Genomic DNA, 25,459 nt, shown 5'->3' with positions numbered 1-25,459 from the left:
CTGCAGCAATCATCTTGTTGGTTTAGGTTGAACAATGAAGATTAACCCATGCTATACCATCTGTGGTATGTCTGTATCTTGCACTGCATACCTGGATCTTTTCATAATGGAAAATATTCACTCATATTCCAAATCTCGTCATTCCAAATAAAAACAAATAAACAGTCACAGCATCACATAAAACTCACTTTGTTTCTACAAATCTGCCACAGAAAATACATTAATTTAAAGAACCCACATAAGCAACAGACTGAATCTGTGAACCACATTACTAAACCACAGCAGTTCATCATTCATGTGACATATAATCATAACATCTACCTAAACCTAGGGGGACATCCAGAAATGGTAACAGTTTCATACCCCACATATATGTGATGAAAGAATCTTTTATACTGGAGGTTTTGGGCTGCACACACACTTGTGGTCCATGAGGCATTTTAGAGCTTCAAGCATTGGCAGTAATAGCTTATAGACTGTACACTTTAATGTATGATTATACTGTAGCTCCTTATTGTAAATTATATCCAGGTGTAAAACATAAAAGTGTGTTATAAAGCATGATGGTTTGGCAGAGTAAAGGGAGTAATTCTAAGCTCATTTTATTCATTTTAATATTATAGTCACAGATCTAATGTGTTCTCTGCATCTTCCAGTTTCCCTCTTGACACCAGTCTTCTTACTGTGGCTGCTCTATAAATAAAAATGCACACGTGTAAAGTGAAAGTTTATTCTTTTCAGAAGACCCCATCTTTCAGTAACTACACCTGCGCTCAACATGATTTATCCCTCATGTTGTTGAAGCTAAAGAGAGAAGAGAGCCAGGGAGCAGCAGTGGGAATCCATGCTGAGAAAGAGTACTACAGATGTGATGTTTGCTTTAAGAGTGTTGATGGAGAAGCTTGGAGAAGGCCAGAAGGAGTTGCTCTGTGTCTTTGTTGATCAAGAAAAGCATATGGTGGGGAGAGAGGAACTGCAGAACTGCATGAGGAAGTCAGGAGTGGCAGAGAAGTATGGGAGGTCGGTGCATGAAGACAGTGAGACAGTGGTGAGCTGTGTGGTAGGGGTGACACTGGGTTCAAGGTGGGGGTTTGATTACCTCAAGCACAGGCTCTGGGCACTTTCTTGCTTGTGATGGGGATGGACAGGCTGACACATGAGTCTCTATGATGTTTGCAGATGATACTGTCATCTATAGTGAGAGCAGGGTGCAGGTGGAAGAGAGTCTGGACAGGCACAGGTCCAGCTGGAAAGAAGAGGAATGTAAGTCAGTATAAGGAAAAGAATACGTATGGAAACGAGAAGGAGACAAGAGAAAAGGTGAACATACAAAGACTGGAAGTGAAGGTATATGAGTTTAAATACCTGAGGTCAACCTTGTAAAGCAGCAGACAATCAACAAGAGAGGTGGAGGAGAGAGGATAGGCAGAGTGGAGCTGGTGGAGACGAGTGTTCTGAGTGATTTACAACAGGATAGCAGTAAAAGTGAAAGGAAAGGTTTGCAAGATGATTGTGAGACCTGCTATGATGTATGGTTTGGAAATTGTGGCCCTGACAAAAAGACAGGAGGTGGAGGTGGCGTAGCTGAAGATGCTAAGATTTGGGTTGGGAGTCATCAGGATGGACTAGATTAGAAGTATATCAGAGGAACCGCACAGGCTGAGTGCTTTAGAGATGATTTGTACATGTGCAGAGGAGGAATAGTAGATATACTGGACAAAGGATGTTGTAGATGAAGCTGCCACACTCAAAAGAGAAAAAAAAATGAAGGCAGGAGGAAAAAAGAAAGACCTTAGAAGAGGTTCATGCAGTGAAGGATGACACTTCAAAATAGATTGCATTGAATTATAATGTATTCTGGACCTTTGATGGAGGAAATGTTCTATAACTGGACATCCTTAAATTTTAATTGAATATCCCTGATATAGCAAAACATATTTTACAAAATAATATGCATTTCAAATTTCAGTAACATTTTAAAATGTGTATTTTTAAGAAAACCAACTATCCAAAGTTCATACAGAACCATCCCATCTAATTATTTTTTGACAGCTAGCATGCCCTCGGGTAGCAGCTAACAATGGGACTTGATAATGATGCACAAAACGTACTCTATAGATAAAGCTGCTGATTTGTCCGGATCCATTTATTCGAGGAATGGACAGAAAGCTCGTGTGGCTCAGCACAGATTAAATTATTAATATTCAGCATAACCCTTAAATGAAGAGGGTGAAGCTTTAAATTTTTGTCATCAGTAAAAGCAAAAGAGAGATGATGCTTCCACACCAAATGACTGCTCGGATTAATAGCAAATTATCAACAACGATTTAAGTTAAGTGATTTACAGTCATGTCTTGTCTAGTCTTCAAAAACATATATTCCACCCATCTGATTATGCACTGAAATTCAGTGCAGGGATAAGATATGATAAAGCTGCGAGGGGATAGCTGCAGTAAAAATCTTTCAAGTATAAATCATCCAGTGCAGAGTGGTGATCAAAGGCAGGCAACACGATTCTATATAATAAAAATGCTAGTCGTTCATTAATGCTAATCGTCAAAGTGGGCCGAGTTCAAGATGCTGCTTTTATCTTTGCATTCCCCTTTGAACTACACATACATTCATATTTAGGCAGGTGCAGATGCATGTTGACATGGCTGAATGCCATTAGCTGGGGAACAGCTTTGTGATCTGATCTGAAAATAGAGCAACAACCTGAGGATAAATAAGACTACAGTTCTATAATAATATGTGTACATGCAGCGGGGCAGCGGAGTAATCCGAAAGCTGCACAACAAGTTTTCTCTTTCTCTTGTTCTGATCCTACAGGGACACAACCTGGACCACTTAGGAAGATTAAAAAGAATCTATAGACAAGTGGAAACAGGTCCCTGAAAGAGACAGTACGTTCGAAGTAAGTGTGATTTGTCTTACTAATACATTCGAAATGCTTTCAGCCTGAACATAGGCCTTCAGAGGCAGCTTTCAGCTTTTTGCATGCTCAGTAATGTAATTGTGGTATAGCAGATGAAATTATCCTTCAGAAGGTACTCGTGATGAGAGCGCAGGGTGTGGGCTCAAGTGCTTTTATGATACACGTTCCAGTTTGTAGTCCTTGAGTCAGAAATGAAATGAAATGAAATTCTAGAGGGAGAATTTCTATAGTCCTGCTGCTACTTTAATCTAAATTTGTCTGAAAAGATTTTTGAAGATATTTAGTTGGAGATGCAATAATCAGGCTTGGATATGGTTAGATCTACAAGTATTTGGACAATAGCACTGTGGTAGTCTTCAAAGAGAGCACTTCTGTATAAAACATGTACATTTGAATAGTGTATTTTTAGATTTGGTTGTATTGTTTGCTATTTCTTTGCTTTTTATTGTTATTTATTCTACATGCTGCTAACAGGAATCTGTAGTTTATTTAACTACAGGCAGAGTAAGGTTTGGTGCCTCCTAAAAACACCATACAGTGCAAGTGCAAGGACATTTTTTCTATTAAACAATACCGCAAATGCATCTCGTTTTCTCATTATGTTAACACGGTAGCTGGTAATCTGCCGGTGCAGACATCCACCTTTTTGTAGCTTTCACAGCTTGGTTGTATTAACTTAAATTGCTCAACCGGGCTTGTGTGTTTGTGTAGCAGTTATCCACAATAACACAGCTGAGGAGGGATTCCTGCAATCTGTATTTTTATTTTATACAGTTATGTTCTTTATGTCCACTATTAAAAAAGACTGTTTTGTTGCTTTTTCTATTTTTGTTGGTCTTAATGAATTCTGCTCAGACCTGAAAATGCCTTCAGTCACGTGGTTTTGAGTGACCCACAAACACTGTTCCCCTCCTGTCTCCTCCTCAGTTAGCTCACCCTTCCATGTTTTCTCTTTACTCCACAAAATGTGAGAATAACAACACCACAGAAGCGAACACAGCCACAGACAAGGACTGAGGGAGAACAATACAGCTGACCGTCCTTGAAAAGGCAAAATAAAACTAAACAAAACAAAAATACAAAGCAAGCACAAGATGCTCAGTACGCCCTAGGTAATTAATTAGGGGTGTTCAGATTTAGTCATGGCTTAATACCCAGCAGTGCAGTGCTAAATTGCAGTGAAGTTAAATCTAATTAGAGCTGTCTCTTAAGCCGCGATGTGTTTTATTTATTGCAGCATTTCTGGAGCATTTTCTTAATTTATGTGGCATTACCATGGTGACCAACAAATTTTCCACTGCTGGTTTTAAACTCTGAGTGTCACAAAGCCATCATAAATCTTATTATTGGGTGGAATGAGTATGTTAATAATGTAAAACAAGAACAGTTTATGAATATTCATAGTACATGTGATAGATCTGGGTAAGGCTTTATGAGTTGCCACATAAGCCAGACAGCTCATGCTCAAAAACTATTCGTCATCTGAAGGCGTCACTGCGGATGTCCTCGTCTATAAAGGCACAAAAGTGGGTTTCAGACTTGAGTTAAACACTTTTGTTTTGAGGTTCTTTATTACAAGTTTATTCATTTTCATTTTTTGTTATGAGCGGGAAGACAGACAAGAGGAATTTATAACCAGCCAAGAGTCAGATTTAGATAAGTGAGTGTGTTAACGTGGATAGAAATATCCTGTTTATGGGGCTCATCCAGGCTCATAAACTCTATATTGTGTATATTGTGCATTTTGCTATTTATCGTACTGTTTATTTTAATCTCTGTGTGCAGCGCTTTGTGACTACCTGTCTATGAAAAGCGCTTAATAAATAAACTTACTTACTTACTTACTTACTTACTTACTTACTACTACTTACTCATCTGATTAAGCATATCCCCCAGTGTTCCTGCACCTAATTACATTTAAGACTTTTTAAGGGCTTTTTGTTAAAATATGCAATAGTTGTTTGGGTTTTTTTTTTAATTATTGTACTTTAAAAATGATGATCTAGTTACATAAAAAATAAATAGTTGGACATCTTAGTTGTTTATTGACATTTATATCATAGTTATACACAGATTTGTGCTTATCCAGCATATTCTTTTTGGGGGGCTTCACATAATGCTGTGTTTTCAGATGCATCTCACTATTATGGACATTGCATCATTGCCTTCACGCACAAGAAATAATTATCAGCCAGGGGACAATGGCACTCAGTTTCACTTTTTTCCCAGTGATTTTATGGGGGTTTTGCTTTTAATTGCTGGTTACATTTAGTTACCCAAAGGTGCTTGGTCATCTTAAAGATCGATGACTTGGGAGTGAAAGCAGAAGGACGTCTTGACATACCAGCAGCTTTAACAATATGGGATTATAGGAGTAAGAACCACCTGGTTATTCAATCAGAAAAGTAATAATTGACAAATTAATACATCATTCATTGACTTTTTATTTAACTTTCATGTACTCGTATCCAAATAAGTGTCGAGCAGCTTTAATGCTACAGAGGGTTCCAGTAACAGCTTGCTTCAAAACTGGATGGTGCTGAAACTCAAACAACAAAGCTTCCTGCAGCAAAATCAAATGTCACAACAATCCCACTTTTAGTGTAGAGATGTAGAATGTCTCCTGACAGCCCACAGCCACATCATGACTAGACTCTGACTCATACTGGAATGCCTCCACCGCTGAAGTTGCAGTTTTTTATCCTTTCGCGTGAAAGAATGAGATACAGGTGGTGAAACTGAGCTTCCACTGAAGGGTGGCGGGCCTCTCTCATAGCAATAGGTTGAGAATTTTTTTTCTGTTGGTAAACTGGAAAGACTGGATTGTGAACACCTCCAGATTCCCCCCTGAAGAGCTGGGGGAAATGACCTGAAAGAGTCTGGGTCACTACTTAAACTGCTGTGCCCACGATCTGAACCTAGATAAGCACCAGAGAATGGATGCGTGCATAGATATTTTAAGAAGGATGGGGTCTAGGTTCATCATACTAGGTTCCCATGGAGCTTATTCCAGCTGACACAGGCAGAGTGGTGTGGTACACCGTGGAGAGACTGCCAGTCCATTCCAGTGCTAACACAGGTTAACAGGTTAACACAGGTTATAATTAACCTAGCATGCATTTCTTTGGACTGAGTGAACAAACTGGAGTACCTGCAGAAAACCCACAGCTCATTTCTGGACTTCATATTCAAATCGCTTTTTTCAGGTATGAGAAAATAAACATAAATAGTTTTTGTTCACTATGAATGTGGAGCGATGATTTCAGCCACAAAATAAAAGCCAAACAGCAATGCTTACTTTAGTGTGTAATTTTGATGTTGGAATTCGAGATGACTGAAATGCACATATGGTATATAAATCCATATACTGATTATATGTTTGTGCTTGACTGTATGCACAAACATATAATCAACATATACTAAAGTTTGAACTACTTTATGTTAATTTTAGGCATATAGTAAAGGAACATATGTTATAGGACTAAAGCTTAAAGTAACATATAGTAAAGGCCTGTTTTGCTTCACACCATATTTATGTCTACTTCAGGCTGAGTTTGACGTTTTATAGAGTTTGACAGAGCAGTCATTAAACTGTAGAGAGACCTTAAGAAAGTCTAGGGGCAAACTCTGGAAACCCCACGGTGCATTTCAATGGCAGGGCAGTGTTTACAGGGACGTCGTCTCCTGTTGTCCGTCCCATCCTTGGCTTTCTCAAAGACCCTGCGGGGAATCCAGAGCTCATAATTAATTGATCCAGTTCTTGTTTGATTCTATTTATAGTTAACCACTTCCGCGCATCAAGACATCCTTCTTCCCTATGACATGAAACTCTCAACACCCTTGATCAACACATTATTATCTGGTGGAAGCTTGTCAAGGTCACAGCAGGGCAGCTGAGAAATTAATCTCGAGTGCATTGTGTTTTATGAGACCCAGCACTGTCACATCCACAGGAAAACCAAGCGCACGCAGTGGGAGCCTCACAACATGGAGCATACATATTTCAAAATGTTCAATTTGAGGAGACACGTGCCCCCTCGGTTGCAGAGGACTTGATGGGCGCACTGCATTTCTGGTCGGGAGGTCATCCATACTTAATGAGGTTGTTGGTTATTTGGCAGTCATGTGACTTTGTTTTCCTCCAAAGAAAAAGGCAGACATGCTGCCTCTGTGGGATGAGCACAAACTTATTTTTGAAGTTGTGAGTTAACATAAAATAGGGGAAATTAAACATGCATACAAGATCAGAGGGTCATTGGGTTTCATAGATGTTTCAGACATATTCATTTACATTTCTGCAGCAGTGCAAGAAAACAGGCATGAGACACATGTCCACCACCTGACATCCACAGATCACATTTCCTCAGTTAAATCTGGTCAGCCAATCACGGTTTTTAAAAATATGTCTCCTTCAACCTGCTTGAAAAGTGAATGTTTAATTTTCTGATGATAGCAGGTTTAAAAGATCTCCAAATAGTAAATACTGTCAAATCTAAAATCAGGTTACAGTAAATTTCAAAAGGAAAACTTTATCATACGTCTAGACCAGACGTAGCTACTGTTTAAAGATTAAACAAACATATTTAAGTTTAGTTTTGATACAAAATTGATACGAATTTTTTTGAGGTTGTGAAAATGTTAAATAGACACATAATGTTCCCACCAGGTACACAAATATTAGCTCATGCCTTGTGCAACGAGGCATAAAAACTGTTTTGTGTGTTTCATTCTGTGTAAAAGGCTGTCAAAACACAACATATTTCAGAATATATTACAGAAAATATCAAATCTGTTGGTTCTAGGACTCAGAGGTGCTAAGGAGGATGAGTGCACTTTCATAAGAGATATGTTTTTCTACACATTTTTCACAACTGAAAATACTTTTTTTTACTTTACATCAAATCTTAACATTATATATTTTAGTTTTGCATCCTCTAAATATATTCAGTTATTAAAAATCTTAATTCACGTTAATTAGCGGTACTTCTAAAATAATAAAAACAAATAAAATGTTCAAAATAACAATAAAATATGTTAAAAGTAAGATTTCTCATTCTGCAGAAATGTGGTTTCTGTCATCAAAAAATAACATATATTAAAGGTAACAACATTCATTAACTAAAGAAGCTTCAAATGAGTGTTATTCTATGCTATATTAAATTGTTACATTGACATGTAAGCAGCACTTTTCTGTTGTAGTTGGTTGAGGCGGAAGTAGTTTTAATTTACTGCCCTCGGTAAATCTCAGTGGCCAGTTTTGAGATAGTAGGGGATAAAATGGAATTTATGTAAATAAATATTACAAATAAAAATATTGCAAAGTTTAATGATTGTTTTTATTTCAATTAAACAATCTTAAAAGGGTTAGAGTGGTTAAATAACTATAACAAACTAACTTGGACAAGTAACTAATTATATATCAATATAGTAATTTTATGACTTGGTTGAGCAATAAAGGTTCAAACTGTAAGAATATATCTTTATCAGATTTAATCAGTGATTCAGTACGATAACTTTCACCCTGTGAGACATGACTCCTCTGACTTTATGAGCATATACAGTGCAGTACAGTGTTGTGTAGTAAATCCCAAAATAAGACAAACCCTGATATTCATTAACTGGAACTACAAGGTATTGAATTCCCAACATGAAACAAAAGGATCAAATAAATGTTGACACTATAAATAAACAGCTCCGATATTTTTACTTTGCGTATGTTTAACATGGCAGATATCTACATCCTTTACTTCCTGTGCTAACAAATATGTTTTACAATTTACGTTCACGCGTCCATACAAAGTGACAAATGTTAGCTTGGATTAAGTGTTAACTGTCAGGCAAATTTAACACCTTTTCAAGGAGAGCGATGAGAAGAAAGAAGTCGTTACATTTCTATGACACTGTAAATCAGCGTAAATAAGTGAATGAACAGAGAAGAGAAAACCTCTTGACAAAAAGAGAGAAAGACCAATAATCTCCGCCTTGAGGTTTTTTTATTTATAGAGGCAGAACGTCTCTTCATATTAAGGTCAATGGCAGCTATTTGCTGCCCTCTACTGTAGAAATACAGACTGGCTTTTTTCAGGTGTACTTACTGTAGCATATTTGTTTTTGTTTTGTTTTTTTAACTGCAGAATTCTCTATACGTATTTTGTTATTTGGTACATTGTGCACATAATATATGGCCCAGATTTTAACTGCATAGCCCAGAACATAATAACTTTTTTTTTTTTGCATAAACTCTGGGTCACACATTCACATTTGCCCTATGCACTGGTGTCTTTGGCCTCAAATGGAGTGTAAAAAGAATATGAAAATAGCAAGCTGAGCCAAAGCATCCTGAGACAAACACTTTAGAATAGATTCATTATTATCATTAAGCCCTTAAAAGTAAAGCAATACTTGAGAGTCACAGCTTTCAGACTGGGAAGCATGGTGGTGTGCTGTCCCATTCCCTATGACAGCTGGGACAGGCTCCCTGCAATACAGAACTGGATAAGTGGAAAGTTTTCAGGCTTCAGGGAAAGTTATTATAGTTAACTAAAACTAAACACTAAAACTAAGTCAAAAAAGATTTTAGTTAACTAAAAGAAAAACTAGACCTAGAAACTAGAAAACTAACTGCAATAAAAAATGTAGAGGAATTACCCTGACTGTAGTTTTACTCTTATAAAAATACTTTTAAAAAGAAAGCACTGTTTTTATTGTAACACTTGCACTGATTTTCCTAAACCTCTGCCAGTTGCCTGACATTTGTCCTCCTTACAATAATTAAAAAGCCATTTACTGCGTCTGTCATCTTAAACGAGTTAGTCCCGATACGGCTTTGTTTTTGCTTTAAGGTAACTGACCTTTTAAAATAATGCTAATTTTCATATAGTTTTTTTTCATCTTAAGTTCCTCTTATTTTTTGTAGCATAACAACACAGAAGGCCTTTATGCAAATTTATGCTAAAACACATACAGGTAATTGTGATAAATGTCACGACTGGGGGGGGGCACTTCTGCATGAACATCGGGTAGTAATCATCATTAAAAAGAAGCACGTGATCAACATACTGGATTTTACTGATGTAGTACTGGGATATGAGCAACAAAGAACAAGTCGTTCAACTATTTCTATCAAAAAAATACAATGTTTGGACTGAACATTTACCTCCCAGGTATAACTTAAATCATGATTTCAGCTCATGTTTAAAGAAGACTTTAAATTTATTCAACATAAATGGGTGGGATGCCATTGCATATCTGCTTAACACCAAATAAAAAGCTTATTTTGCCCCTAAAATGAGGATTTATATTGTTATGACTTAAGTCATTTGATTGCTTTCATATAATGTGTGACACCCTGCTAATTTACTGCCTCATAATACCTCGCTGTTACTTTCGCTTACTGAATGTTTAAACAGCCCCCGGTGTTGTTTAACAGGGTGAGCACTGTACAGCGTCAGTATCAGCTTGCAATGGGGGAAATGAAGACCATAGATTTAATTTTTGATTTGATGCATAGGTTTACTATCAGGTAGAGTTGACAGAGAGTACAAAGAAGTACTGTTTCAAGCTGCAGAGTTTAGGACAATCATTCAGATTGAATAACCTGATGCACTGCACTAAAAATAACAGCTACTGTTACTGCATAGCATTCAGGAGGTGCATTGCAAGAGTTAATACTCTCAGGCATTTTCTGCAAACCCTTGTACCTGCAAAGACAAAGTACAGAATATAGCACAAAATATCACATCTATGCACAATTCTGAAAGTGTTTCCTACTTTTATTAAGTACAATTTTCATTTTTCCTTTTGTGCAAACTCTATTGTACTGTAAGGACTAACTAGTCATAATGTTTAGCAACCTAAAAGTCTGAACTAAACTCCTGCAAACACGTCATGGAAGAGGCATGTCAGTACATTGTAGTCACTGAAAAAGGTGTCCTAAATACAGCCTTTCTCTTTTTGATGAGCAGTAATCCATCTGATGCTTACATCTGTGTTTAGAGTCAACACTCAACCTTCTTGAGAGTCCTGGATGTGCAAACAAAAGTTAAGCACAGCCACAACAAGACAGGAGAGGCTGACTCACACCATGTTGTGCCTGTTGTACATACTGAAAAGCACACAAAAAATGATGAGCACAATGCTTCGTATTACCAATTCCTTTACAGTTCCAACACATTTTCTGCATTTTAATTAAACGCCAGAAAACGAGGACACGACGGCACAAATACGCAGTACAACAATGAAGGATTTTGAGATGATGCTTGAAAAACATTGTATTTAGAGTCAAGCGCTCTTACAGAAAATGGCTTTGCAATGTCCTTCAAAAACAAAGCAAGTACACTTTTTTAAAAAAGAAAATCAAACCAGGAGCTACAAGCGCAATTTTTCACATTTAATCAACATTCAGTTTATCCGATGTTCTCAAACAGTCTGATAAAAAAAAAAGTAAATGCATTGTCATCTTGTGCTGTAGCAAGTCTTACAATGAAGCCCTTTAGAGTAAGAATACATCTGAAAACATGATGAAGGCTCGGGCAGATCAACTATTATGTACACATACGTGAACTCTTTGGTTCTATGATCCATGTTTGATTCATTTATTACTTTTTTCCAATTTAACACACTTAATAAAATGAATGTTTTCATGTTTTGTAGTGACAGCGTGAATCACAAATCTAAGGAAAATATGAATCTGCTACATTTACTACCGCTGCCACTCTAAGTCATTTTAAATATTAGATCTATACTTGCTCTTGCTTCTACTACTGCTAAAGGGCACAATAGTGGTTTAACTATTAATCTATACATTTTTATTTTTTCAATTCATAACAGATTTGAATGGATCCTCGTATCCCAGCACAGAATAGACGTTCCCCTCTGATTGAACATCTGGTATCGTAAAATTGAGTTCAAAAGAAGAAATGTAAAACATAATTTAGTTTAGTTTAGTCACCTTTAAACGAAATCCATGTTTGAGCTCATGTTTCATTCCCTCTCTGCCTGTCCCCAACTAATCAGTACCATTTATCAATTTCAGAGGTCAAATATGAAATAATGCTTCTTCAAACCATAGTCTGTATTCATTTTCCAGCTCTGGCCATCTGCGGTTTTTGATCCAGGAAAAATTAAACCTGGGATGGTCAGGCAATAATTTTGACAAACATATATGAATTGTGTCTTCTTAAAGACAAATCGGGTCAAGACAACTGTTTGTGTAACTGAATCAAAGCACTGTTGTGCACGTGATACACAGCCCACAGTAACTCAAAGACCCTGAATGTTTACGATGAGGCCTGCTTTGGCCTTTCACTGACAAACGCAATGAAAACGAAGAAACATGGCGGATTTGAAAAGATGCACTTTCACTGTATTTCTCCGAAAATAGCAACCAGCGTTTTTACTGTAATGCAATGACCTCTTTTAGCACATAGGACTAGTAGAAGTGGAGATTTCAATCAGATGACGAGGAAGTACTTGATATTCTTGAAAGATCTGGATTGTACCTACTTTAAAAATCTTATGCAGCTATTTTCTTTAGTGAGCCCGTCTCCCTTTTCTATCCTTTTTCTTTCAGTCCACAAACTGTTCTCATTAGCCTCGTTTCCAGCACCAGGTATTTTCAGAAAACAATCTGGCAAATTCATCATAGCCTCCCTGCCCAGCACCAAACGGGAGACGGAGTAAGCTAAAAACATGATAAAAAAGTGTAATCTAAAGCAGTTCATGAGACAGGTAGTTACAGAAGAGCAACACAAAGAAAAAACAAGAGTGAAAACTAGACTTCAAGTAGCCAGAAGCATCCTCCATTAAAAACTACCTAAGGTGATATTGAATGTAAGCCCTAGGCCACTGTTTGACTACTGCTTGGCTATTTTTTCCACCTAGAAAAATAAATCCCCGAATTCAGGATCAAAACTAGGCTTAACGTAAACGAATACCGGCTCTCTGAGGAGAATTTTGAAATACATTCCAGAGGGTGATTTGGACATTTCTATCCCATATTAACAAGTTTACTTCTACCTAATCAAAATCTTACACTGGAGAATAAAGTACAGCCATAAAAAAGTCAGTAAAATTGATGTTATGGAACCTGCTAACAATCCTCACCTGCAACTCCACCCAATTTAATGCAAGAGAAATGAAGCACACCACATCCTAAATTCATTTTTCAAACCTTTGAAAAGTCATTTTTATACCAAATATCTGGCCTAGATCCAGATCAGGATGCTTTATGAAGAAAGCATTAAAGAAAAATGGCAGCTACAGCTGGCAGACAAAGTGATTAATCCCGCTTTGCAAGGGTTTATTTTTCTATCTTTGTCCTGAGTGCTTTATTGTTGCATTGTTTTCATCATTCTGGAGGATTTTTAATTCTTAGGTAAATGAAAGCATCAGTGCTACAGTGCATCAGACTGCACAAAGCGTACCTAATAAACATAGACTCAGTATGCAAACTGGTTTGAGCTGCAGACACAGCTGACTCATGCTCAACATACCAGATCCTGAGTACTTTTACAGAGCAGGAACAAACGTGTGAACATATTTTGCCCATCTCCAGAGCCAGACTGCAGGACCTTTGGATAAGTCCGATCAGTCGAGTGCTTTTGCACACAGACAGGAGGTTTGCAGCGCAAAAACCAGGACAAGAGGTGTCCAAATAAGGAAATGGTCAGATAAAAATAAAGGCTGCTTAACTTCCCAATCTTGGCCCTGAGCAGAACAGCGAGGGCTAAATATAAAATCTCGTGGTTTCTTGTGTCTCGCCTCCGCTGCACTTCACAGGTCCCCTACCATTTCATTAAACTATTGTTGCTCTCCTCTAAGCTCAGAAACCTCAAGGAAGACGAAGCTACACGCGAGAGTGAAGCTGAATAAATACAGCAGCGTATCATTACATACAAAATAACTTTGATTACTGCCTCAGTGTGCCAGTAGTGTAAAATGGCACACCACATTTGTACAACTACATTGTCCTGTTCCCCCGGCACTTGTCACATTTGAGAACGTCTACAGAAATGTACACAATACTTTGAGAAATCCTTTTAAAATGTCTCTGGAAAAATCATGAGGCTCAAAGAAGATTTTCCACAAATAATCACAACTGAACACTTTCCCTTTGTGCTCTCTAGTGTTTTGTGTCTCCGTCCTGGGGTTTGGTACCATGGCAGTATGCGCAATAGGCTTTATTTAGAGTGCTGCTCTGCAGAGTGAGGCGCCAAACGACCACAGATCCCAATGGTTCTGCAGCCAAATCAGAAGCTTGATACTCTGTGTGCTCTCAGCAGTCCACAGGGACGCAGGAAGGAGGTGTCCTCTTCTGCCGTGTCAGTACTTATTAATCCCAAAGATCCTCACACCGTGCAGCTGGGGCAGCTTGGGAATGAGTACCGTGAGCAAGGAGACAGTGTTGACAACAAAATGGGCCCGATCGTATTTGGTGTAGAAGCTGGTTAATATATACCTGAATCAAGAATAGGCACAAAAAAGGAGAAGATTACAATGAGCAAAGGACATAAATCTTATGTCTAGATTTCTCTCTGCTGGTGTGAAAGCAAGGCAGTCCGTTAAAAGCCTGAAGAAAACCACAAAGTCTTTATAAAATGTCACTTTATGTATAAAAAAACCTTTCACTTAATTTTATTCTGCCAATCACACCCAGATGTTTCCTAACTCCCAAAAGCTGTGCCAGCAGTTGTCCTGTGAGACCATTTTAACGTGCCAAACAACAGAATTACAACACTGGTAAAGAGCAAATGAGTTGATATGAGAATCTGTAAGCCTAAATCTACATTACGCTTCCAAGCACCAACAAGCTAAAAAGTCTAATCTAAGTCCATCTAATTTAATCCCAGCATGCATGTTAGGCTAACTGATGATTCCAATTTTGACGAGGATGAGAAGTAGATAAAACACTTAAAGTGGTTTATGAATATGAGATGATTTATCTGAAGTTCGGGAGCAGGACCACATAAACATTCCCTTTTGAGGCTTATCTACAGATGCCCACTTGTCCCACACAGCAGTTGTTCTCCTTGCTCTCCCTCCCCTCTTCCTCTGTCTGTCATCCTCTCTCAGAGGTTTCAGGGGACTTAACTGGCTCAGGAGCCACTGCCCATCCTCAAGAGGCCTCAAGAGGCCTTCCACACACTGCAGTCTCTGGTCAAGCTCTCTGTCTCGTTATCAATAAACGTTTTTTTCATTTGCATTTGGGGTGGTTAGAATGGTCTAAAGATCTAAGGCTAGATTTCATGTATAACACAATATATTTGTTCATAAATAGTAAATATTCTATTACCTATTCAATATTTCTACATTCAGTGATGACACCTAATCAACATATCTATAAAGCTTCCGTTTATCACAGAAATTTTTCAACTTGCAACAATCTGAAAAATTATTTGTATAATTGAACCTTCAGCCACAATTCAACCCGGCCGGCGACATCATAAAAAGGAAAAGTAGTGGGTCTGCACAATAAAGGTATAAAAGTTTGAGGTTGGAGACATAATATATAATACATATTAAGATTCTAATGATTGTAAAGTCTAGAGACTATATTTAAAAGATAATTCAACATCTTTCATGAGTGCAGTGGGGCACATGAGGAAGATGTAAGCTAGATTTTTATTGTAACCTCAGAGGAAACCAAAGTAAAATATGAGAAGTAAAAACAAATGCTAACGGCTGCTTATAGTTTACCAGAATTCAGCAATGTGTGCATCTGATTTCACAGTTCTTCATCATGTGGTCCTACACTTGTTTTATTGATTATTTATCATTTTTATTGTGGCCCCGTGAAAAAAACAAAAGAACCACATACATACCACATCCATGTATATAAACTCGGCTTGTGTGCTGGCTGTATGTTTGCAGAGTTGTGTTAATCCTGGTGAGATGCTGGAATAAATAAAACTATGCTGATTTAATATGAGTCGCACTTTTAGGTGTGGCAGTAAGGGATTTTTGTTAAGTGAGAATGATGAATTGCATTTCCTGCTCTCAGCGGAACAGGTAAGGACATGTACAAAAACACTCCCAGAGGAGTTCAGCAGATGTGTAGCCTTTACATCTGGAGTTTAAAGACTGACCGCTCACTTCTTCCTGCTGGCAGTGGTTGCAAAACAAAATGACAAAGAGCCCCTTTAAATAAGTGCAAAAACAAAGTCCACACCTGCAAAAGCGCTATCGCTACAATGTTCGTGCTGAGCTGGCAAATAAACCCTGGGGAAGCAGAGTGCTTCCTGTAAACTGAACTGTGGTGGTTAATAAGGACAGAAAAAGGCCAAGAAAGCAAGCGGCACTTCTGCAAACACTGTGCCCCTTCTCAATTTGCAGGCTTGGATAATAAGGGAGCAGCGTGCATGCTAATCAATCCACACTCACACCAAAGGAAAATAAGCGCTGAATTTTATAATGCAGCATACATTTTTCCACTGAGGTATAAGTGTGTGCAAGTTCACTCTGAATAAAAGGTACTGGCATTCTGATTAAGCCACAAACACACAGGTTCATTCAAAGAGAGCTGCTTTTGCTTTAGGCCTGTCACACACAAAAGTGCTGATGGATGACAAGGTAGTGAGACGTGTCCTTGTCAGAGAACTGATGACCTACTCTGGTTGTCATTTCCTGTCTACACTCTCCTTAGACCTAACATACTTGCTTAAGGTATTGTCCCATTATATTGTCCTCTATGGTTTTTTGGGGTCCTCAAAAAGCCGCATTAAACAGAAAAGCAGAGGAATGCAACTTACAGGACAATAGGTGTGATGGTGAGGAACTTCCGTGAAGCCGTAAACTGCACACCGTAGTCCATCTGCTCCCAGTGTGTAAGGAGGCGAGCTTTGCCTTGATCAGGGGTCTCGAAAGGCGTCCCTTTGACTGTATGAAGAAGCAGGTACATGCACTACAGAGAAGGGGGAAAACAGAACACTGTTGCCACATGATTGCCACACTAGTGGATTATTGATATGTGAATACAAGAGTAAACTTCGTTCAGTACAAAATCTTCCAGGAAGTTAACTTACTAAGTTAAGGTCTTCCTCTTCTTCTTCTTTTAAAATAAATCTAAATCTACTGTAAAGCTCATAAGTAAAAGTCGGATGTGTTCTCAATATTAGGAACACTTTTAAGCTGCATGATGAAACAGCCCATGCCTCAACTAGCAAATTCACTTGTGTAACAGGATCACGGTGTGGTTAATACTGCGCTCTTCTCAAGAAATGTGGGCCTGTCCAAGTTGAAAAGAAAAAAAAAGGAACTATGAAAAAACAACAACAAAAAACAAGAAGCTTGTTAAAGAATCACCTCATTAACCAAAGGCATGTCTAAGAGCAGTGAAGCAGCAAGCAGTTGTGTCTCTGACTCAGCTCTCAACTTACTCCCATTCACCACATCCTAAACCTCTTTACTGTGCTGCACGTGCCCTCGACTTGATTTGACCTCACTTGACCTAGTCAATAAAGGTTAAGGCAAACTGTGGCAGTGCTGGTCCTTTGAGGGACACCACTACACCACTAACCAGATTATGGATGAGGTTGGTGAGGGTCCAGACCACGGGCACACTGGCAAAGGGGATGCTCAGCAGGATGATATGAAGGAGGCCGATGCCCAGGATGTAAGACAGCCACATACCCCGGCTGTTCATCACTCGGGTGTTGGGGTTAACCTCACTGTGTGCTGTTCCCACGTTCATGATGGCGGCGGTAAGCCTTTGTAACTGTCTCCTGAAACAAAAACCAAAGATGTTACCTTCTGACCATCTACAACCTCTAATGGTAAGCAGTCATATTTAAAGGGTTATACAGACACCTGTAGTGAACTCAACTAAAAGAAAATGAATCATGTAGCTTGGTTGCCCTTAAATGAAACTGCATAAAGGAAAATAATTACTTCTATGTATTACTATGTATTGCAATAAAGCAACAGTAGGTTATATGATGGCTTTAACCTGACATCTGCAAGCCAATCAGATGCCTTTGCCGTGGTATGAATGGAGAAAACATTAAAATATGATCAAATGAGATTTTAAGAAGTAGCCTTGTGCGTGAATAAAGCTGGTGTCTGCTGGTTCAGTAGCAACTGATTGACTAGAGTAAACAATGTCGCAAGCGCTGATCATTCCAGCATGCTCTTTTGCAAGTTGTCTGGAAACATCACTGGAGACAATTGATCCTTAAAAAGATCTTGAAGTGAAGCATGGAAGCAAAAACAGCAAAAAACAAGAAAAGTTCAAATGCGTTGGGTTAATTAATGAAATCATTGTGCTTACTGCAGAGAAAAATGGCTTCAACTCCGACCTTTACGGGCACTACTCCGTTATCACAGTTTTTCCGTTATCGATGGCTTCAGTTATGTAACTAATACTATCCCTGCGCGGCTGATGAGTCTGCGGGGCTTCCATTAGTCGCCCGGTTCCCCTCCTTCAGTTCCGAACGTGGCTCTAAGCCCTACGGTCCACTCGTGAACACGCAATCCATCGAGACGCGTCCACTTTTCTTTCGTCTTCTTTTAGCCAACAGCTGGTGACAACACAGCACGGTCCACGGTGTTACGTCATCGTCGCTCTCTCTCGGCACACGTTTCGGCGGAGTTTTTTTGCTCCTCGCAATTTTCTGTGATACGTCATGTTCGAGTCACGTGAGCTAATCTGGCCAATCACAGCGGAGTGCGCTGAAAACACGTAGCTACGTCTCCCTGACGTCAGGGCAGAGGAGGAGCTCAGGGAAAAGTGATTGACACTTATAAGCTACGTTTAATAACAAGAATCCTGATTTTTAAAACGAGGAGATATCGTTTATACAATTAAATTGCTTATATTTTTATTTTTAAACAAACAAAAATAACTATCTAAATAAATAAATAAAAACGTTGTGGTTCAGTTAAGTATATAATACTAAATCCATTTATAGCAGCACCTTTAAGGTGCCCAGATATTGACGTTCGTGCTGAATTGACGTGGAATTTAGCACATTAGGGACAAATAATATGGCATTTTAGTCTAATGCTATTTTCCCAGTTCCCTGAGTAAATTTAGGCAAATTCAATAAACATAAAATGTTTGTTTCATCATCTTCTAACACACCTTCTATCAATAAATGTAAAAAGTTAAGTTAATGTTCTGTCTGGTAATAATCATTGGCTTTCAGTTGCAACACAACCTTAGATTGGCCATTGGCTCCATAATTTAGTTGTTTCCACATTCCCCTAACAAGGAAGTATGCCTAGTTTGAGCCAGTGACAAGATAAAAATCCCCTAGGGGTTGAGGTGGGAAGGTCATCTGCAGTAAAAATCTGTCAATCTGGCACCATATTTGATGTGTTGTGCAGTGGCATCCCCTTGTGAATAAGCTAAAAGGAGCCAGCTAGCTACTGAGATTTGCATTTCACTTCTTGTTTTTAGCCCCAGGAGCTCTGTGAGACTGACATGCACTGTTTCACTTCATGTCGCTATTCACCACCATGTGAAATATCAAAATTACAATAAAGGCAAAAAAATTCCACCAGTGTCATCCTGTTATAAGTAGCTTCATAGTCTTTATTGTTGCTGCATTTGTTTGTCTTTAAGGTATTTTCCATCATATTCCACTGAAATCTGCAAAGCTTTAGACTTGGTGACTTCCCCTGTTTGTTTTCCCCTGTTTGGCATACTGTAGTCAAGGCAGCAAGAGAGTGTGACGATAACATGCACATGATTCATGATGATGGTCTTTGTTCATAACCACTGGATAGCAGTGCCTTTGAAAACTAGACTAAATCAAAATGTTACACACTGTCAACGTTACAGGATGTTGTGAAAAAGGACAAAAAATATTGCAGGGACACCTGGTCACCATACTTTCCCCCCATGTCAGCAGAGTAAGGCTCTAGCCACCCACAGCCCTAAGTTGGAGAAGCTGTTGAAGGGCTGTTTTTGTTTTTGTTTTTTAGAAAAACAAACATTTTATAAATATATGATGGAACAGAGAGATTAAAACACAAAATTATCTAGAGATCATCCTGCAATGGACTCCAGTTGCTACAGAAATTGGTCTTTAGACAATTCTTGAAATATATTTGTACATCACAAGTTACCAATGAATCCATACATTCATCCTCTGCTGCTTATTAGTTACATTTCATCTCTGGCTCTCTTCCACAGCGTTTCTCACCCCCAGCTGGTCACAATAAATGGCTGCTCCTCCCTGAGCCTGGTTCTGCTGGAGTTTTCTTCCTGTTAAAAGGGAGTTTTTCCTTTCCCCTGTCGCCAAAGCATTTCCCCAAAGCAGGTCATCTTAATATTGGGGTTTTCGCTGTTTTTTCTGTATTATTGTAGGGTCTTTACCTTACAATATAAAGAATCTCGAGGTAAATGTTGGTATGATTTGGTGCGAGATAAATAAAACTGAATTAAAGTGAATATTCTGATAAAATCCCAATGACAGTGAGTCTCCACAGACACTACATTAGGTTTCAACAGGCTAGCATTTTGCCACAGTAACACACAAAGAGTCAAAAACAGTCTCAGCCACGCTCTCACAGCTGGTATAAATTGCAAAATGGTGGGCAGCAAAATCTTTATACACACACATAAAAGAAAGCTCTTGATTCTTCATGTAGCCAAGATGAGAGGAGACCTTGCTAGAGGCAACAGTAAATGTCTAATGTGGATCATACTGTGGTTTCAAAATCAAAAGATCAACAGTGTCATGTTCTAGATCCCAAGATAAACCCATATACTAACTTTGGCCCACAGTAGCCTGAAGCCAAGGGCGTCATCAGTCCTCTGCTTGCATGAAATGTTATGTGACACCTACTGTATCTAAGGGTACCCCTGTGATGAGTGGCATCAAACGGGTTTAGCCATCTGACAGTGGACTGTCTCGTGTGCTCATAGCCTTGGGAGTTATAGTTGTGTCAGATATGTAAACCTAGAGCTCTGCTCAAATGAGAACTATGGATGTCAGTGCTGTGAGATCATCTCTGGCAATGGAACAATGACCAAGTGCATGACAAGGAGGAGGGAGATAATGAAAGTACTCATGTGGGCACGTATGACACCAAGGGATGAGTATTTCAGTGATTTCACCATGAGTGTGCAAATGATGGTGTGGGTAAACCTTAATAACAAAATGTAATTAAGAAAAACGGGTTTTGTTCTATGTTAAAATGCCATTTTAAATCATTAGCTTTTGGTTTAGTCCAGAGCACCATTTAATAGTTGTCTTACAGCTTTGGTTACCACTGATGATGATAGATCAAAGCTTCGGTGTCGTGCGGTTGCATTCATTTCTCCACAGCTATAAATCTAACAGATGTTTAGACATATTCCTCTGTAAACTCCACTTCTCTACTCTTAGGGTTTTGCCTACGGCTCATTTAGCTAAGTCTTTCAGATGTAATGCGATTCCATTAATAGGATGCATGCCAGTAACAAGAGCTTTTAATGATGAGATGCATTTCATATTTCCATGTCTCTCTTAAGATGCGGGTCAAGTGTAAATTCTTTGCATGGTTTTAGCCAGGAATATTTTTTTCGAGGCATAAATCTGTATCCAATTATCATCCATAGGTTTACAGACATTACTGTAGCTCCATGCGTGTATTCTGGGAAGAACATTTTAACAAAAAATGGGACAGGGAAAAAAATCTGTACCCAGGAACTTCACCATATATATTTGTTGCTGTCTGCCTTAAAAAAAATCTGTTACAAGGTAGGAAAATCTTCTTTGTTTTTCCTACATTGTTTCAAGTCCAAATATTGCTGTGTAATTTAACCTTTTCAAAATTAAAGTAGTGTAGCTTCCATTAGTCATAAAATCAGGAATGAAATTTGTAAGCAGTTATATATTCTGTGATGTGGCAAAAAATCAAACTCAAAGCATTCTTTAGTATATTGCACCAGATAATGTTATAATATCACAGTTTTAGCTAAATCAGTCAAAGAATACACAGTCAGTTTGGTCTGTTTAACTTTCACAGTTTGAATTCTGCTTCTACAAGGTTTGAAAAAGTCATTTTTTTGTACATCTCTTGCTACTGATACCATAAATATTAGTGAGTATTTTGCACCTGTATCTTTCACTCATCAGACTGCAATATGCAGGATAAACAGCAGCGTCTGATTGTAGAAGACCAGCAGATGTCACCATCAACACACTTTGAACTGGTTGCTGCCATCCTGGAGTCTGGACTGTGATGCTTCTACTCTTAAAGACACAACTGTGGAGGCGTAGTGATATAATATGAGGTATAATTATTAATTATCATAATTAAGTCCCGCTTTTTTCTGTCATTCTAAGCAGCAAAGAAACTTAGGAGGTAATGAGCCTCTTCTTAGGTGTTTAAAATGAAGTTGTTATATATAATGAACTCAGTGCCTGTCTAAATGCACTCATGTCATAGGACCAAGTTTCCACTTTAGTAAATTAAGTTAACAAGACTATAAGGCTAGGCAATGCAAGTATGAGCTTTACACAACATATAAAGTATAATCTGTACTCATCACTTCTTCGAGAAAATTTACATTTTAGTTCATCCAGTATCTTGTATTTCCAGCACTTTCTAGACATCTACCCACTCGTGAGTTCAGAATCTCAATGAATTGCAGCCACAAGGAAATTATTCAAATTTTAAAAAGCTGATAGAGACTGTGAAAAGAGAAAAATAAAGAGATTACAAAAATCTGGAAGTACTGCAGAGAAAGGATTTTGGCAAATCAGTGTCGCACCTTTAATTAACGCTTTGGAGCAATGCTTTAGAGACGTTACCTGAAAATACAGAAATATCTAGCCACAAACACGGATATGTTCTTAAGGTCAGTGGCGTTGGGGTTTCATGGCCTGCGGATGGGCTGCTTGTGACAGGAATGACACTGCCGGGGTAATTTTCTCCAGTAGGAGGGGTGGACTTGTGACCCAGGCAGGCTTGGATGATAGCCTCGCTGGAAAAGGCTGACGCAGGGAGTCCATTATTGCCCCTGGAGGAAGCGGAGGATTAGAACACCAAAGAATTTCAATAAAAGAAGTGTCTGTTTGGGGGTCGGGGAGAGGCAGAAGGATGGTGAAGGTGGTAGGGTGCTGGGGGGGAGTTCCCCTCATTGTCCCAGCAGTGATTGAGAGCATGAGGAGGGGAGTGGGACAGCATTGTGTTTGCAGCTTCTCTGAAGAAGGTGGTTATTAGGGGGGATGGCTAAAGAGGGGTGAGGGATGGGGAGGCTGTTGACTCTTCATCTTGTGTGAACAAAGTCTCTGGCACATAGCCCTCTTCTGTCCCTCTGTCCTGGACACCCTTGTCTACGAGTGCCATGAATTCTGTCCCTCTCACCGGGGACCCCCACCAACTCCAACCTGCACCGCCACACATTGTGGGGCTTAAGTGCCCTTTAATTAGGCCGCCTCAGTGTCCGGCTGAAGACCGCTGAGGGTTTAGGCTCTTCCCTGTGGGACCTTGCTGAGCAGCTCAAACACACCAATAGTGCCCTTCACACAGCCAAGGGATAAGTGTTTGCTGCTCTAATGAAAAAGATTTATTTAAGAGTATGGTTCTCATTGCCCCCGACTTAAAAAGTCCTCACAATGGCCCTGATATTATCTTTAACACTGTTCCATTTCCAGGAAGCATTAGCAAGGTCTGTTAGACGAGGCAATCGCTCCACCACCGAGTGGCACAAGGCTGCCAAAAGACAGACACATCAAGACAGTACACACAGTTTACTTCCTGTACAGACAGAACATACTGCACATTGAGCTCTTATTGAGGTTATCATCATGAGGTATTAATTAATCGGGCCCTTACTTCACAGATAGAGGCCAACGAGAATCTGTTTCCTGGACATTAAATTAAAGTGGAAGGTTTCAATCTCGCACACATTATAGGTCAGTGTGAACCCACGCGAAATTATGCAAAGGAGCGCTAATTCACATAAATTCTCTCTTCCACGTACACAGCCAAACACATGTGCAGCTTTGTCATTGTGATGGGGCTTATTTCATTATCATAACAGCATAAAGCACGGGATCCAGAGTGCAAAGAGGGAGGTGGGCAAGAGGCATTGGGAATTTGCTGAACTACTCCAACAAAATGAGTAATTTCTGAACACCCCATTGTGTGAAGAGCTTACAGGGTGAGGGCTCTGAAAGGAAGGATACAAACATGGCAGCAAGTAAAATAAAGTGAAAGATGGAAGCAATGAGATGCAGAGAAGAAAAGAAATTTGTGAAGGGAGCAGGGCGGGATTGGGCGTGTTCAGAAACTTTTTCGCTACAGCCCAGTGTGTGTAGTTACCCTCCTAATCCTAGTTTTATTGGCTGCCTGTGTCCAGCCATGCCGGTCGGCTTGAGTAGGGAGGCCAAAGAAGTGGGGGTGGAGGGGCTGAACACATGTCCTTCTTTGTGGTAATACGCTGATTAGGCCTGAGAAAGAGCCGGACCTGGTTACGGCCTTTCTCAGGTCACCGTAGAAACCAGCCCGGTAGGGGACCTCTGTGTGTCTCCCCCCTCCTGATGTGGACAGGCACACCGAGGTCTTCCTTTGCAGAAATTTTTCCACAACACCACCACTCAAAATGCCACCGCAATTGTTGTTGAGTCTCCAATGTTTTTGCCTGTAATCGCGTTGCCTTTCTGGGCAGTTTGCGCTGCACTTGTGGCCTCAACCTGGGAAACGTGGTTTCAATGTTGTTCAGATGCAAACCGCAGACTGATTCCTTTGCCTGCACTCATAAATTAGACCGCTGTCACATTCCCATAATCCATCCCTGGCCCTGCACACCGTCTATCGCTCCGGCACAGCAACTGTCATCCAAATCCCAGCGCTGAGCTCGGCACATTTCTGACGATGCCGTAACACATGACATTGTTCATAATCGAAAACAGACCTGCCTCAATGTCAGCACCACTATGACATACCGCATCTTGACTTGAGGCATTGAAAAGTCATCTTTATTGGTATAGCACAGAAGACTCCCCACCACAACCAACTGGAGAGCAGGCCTCATACAACTTTCACCAGGCAATCTATCAGTTATTGTCATATTTACCCCCCACAGAACCCCGACGCCCCTCTCAAACAGGGCGGTAGGTTGAGTGCTGCTCAGTCACTGTTGTTTCCCCATCTTCATTGTTAAGGAAGACTAAAACACAGAAGGGGCGGGTGAAGGGGGCACTCCACCGCTGACCTCCAGACTTTGGTCACTGGGCTCTCTCATCATGCGGCGGGCACTGAGCCTTCTCGATGCAGAGTGCACTCTCCCAGCCCCTGCTGAGAAACCTCACCACCCCACTCATGCCCTAGAGGTCTCCAGGAAAGGCACCATCACCCCCAAGCCACAGCCATCCAAGACATATAGAAGTGCGGTGCAAATACTGCTACATATACACATTGCATTTATTTAAATGTAATAGTATTTATGCTGATAGGTATATCATGAGCACTGTGTAACAGCTAGTATGAACTACAAGTCTACTGTACATGATTATGGTATAATTAGAAGCATTAACACAGTGCATAGTTGTGTAATTAATATCAGGAATTCTCAAAATTCTCAATAAA

The 25,459-nt window shown here is 39.5% G+C and overlaps 1 protein-coding gene across 1 annotated transcript; it reads right to left on the bottom strand.

Moving 5' to 3' along the window:
- Positions 1-11,079: 11,079 nt before the first annotated feature.
- On the bottom strand, positions 11,080-18,548 carry ormdl3 (ORMDL sphingolipid biosynthesis regulator 3). The gene is made up of 4 exons (XM_084937179.1): positions 18,201-18,548; positions 17,451-17,655; positions 16,684-16,835; positions 11,080-14,393 (listed from the first exon to the last, which is right to left on the bottom strand). Exons 2-4 carry the CDS (start codon positions 17,622-17,624, stop codon positions 14,258-14,260), a joined length of 462 nt encoding a protein of 153 aa, XP_084793305.1. The 5' UTR covers positions 17,625-17,655; positions 18,201-18,548; the 3' UTR covers positions 11,080-14,257.
- Positions 18,549-25,459: the final 6,911 nt, after the last annotated feature.

The sequence above is a fragment of the Perissodus microlepis genome, chromosome 8 (genome assembly GCF_051167445.1).
Source record: "Perissodus microlepis isolate ML-2025 ecotype Zambia chromosome 8, ASM5116744v1, whole genome shotgun sequence".
Classification (NCBI taxonomy): Eukaryota; Metazoa; Chordata; class Actinopteri; order Cichliformes; family Cichlidae; genus Perissodus; species Perissodus microlepis.
The sequence above is the reverse complement of the archived record's forward strand: the minus strand, read 5'-3'. Positions and strand labels throughout refer to the sequence as shown.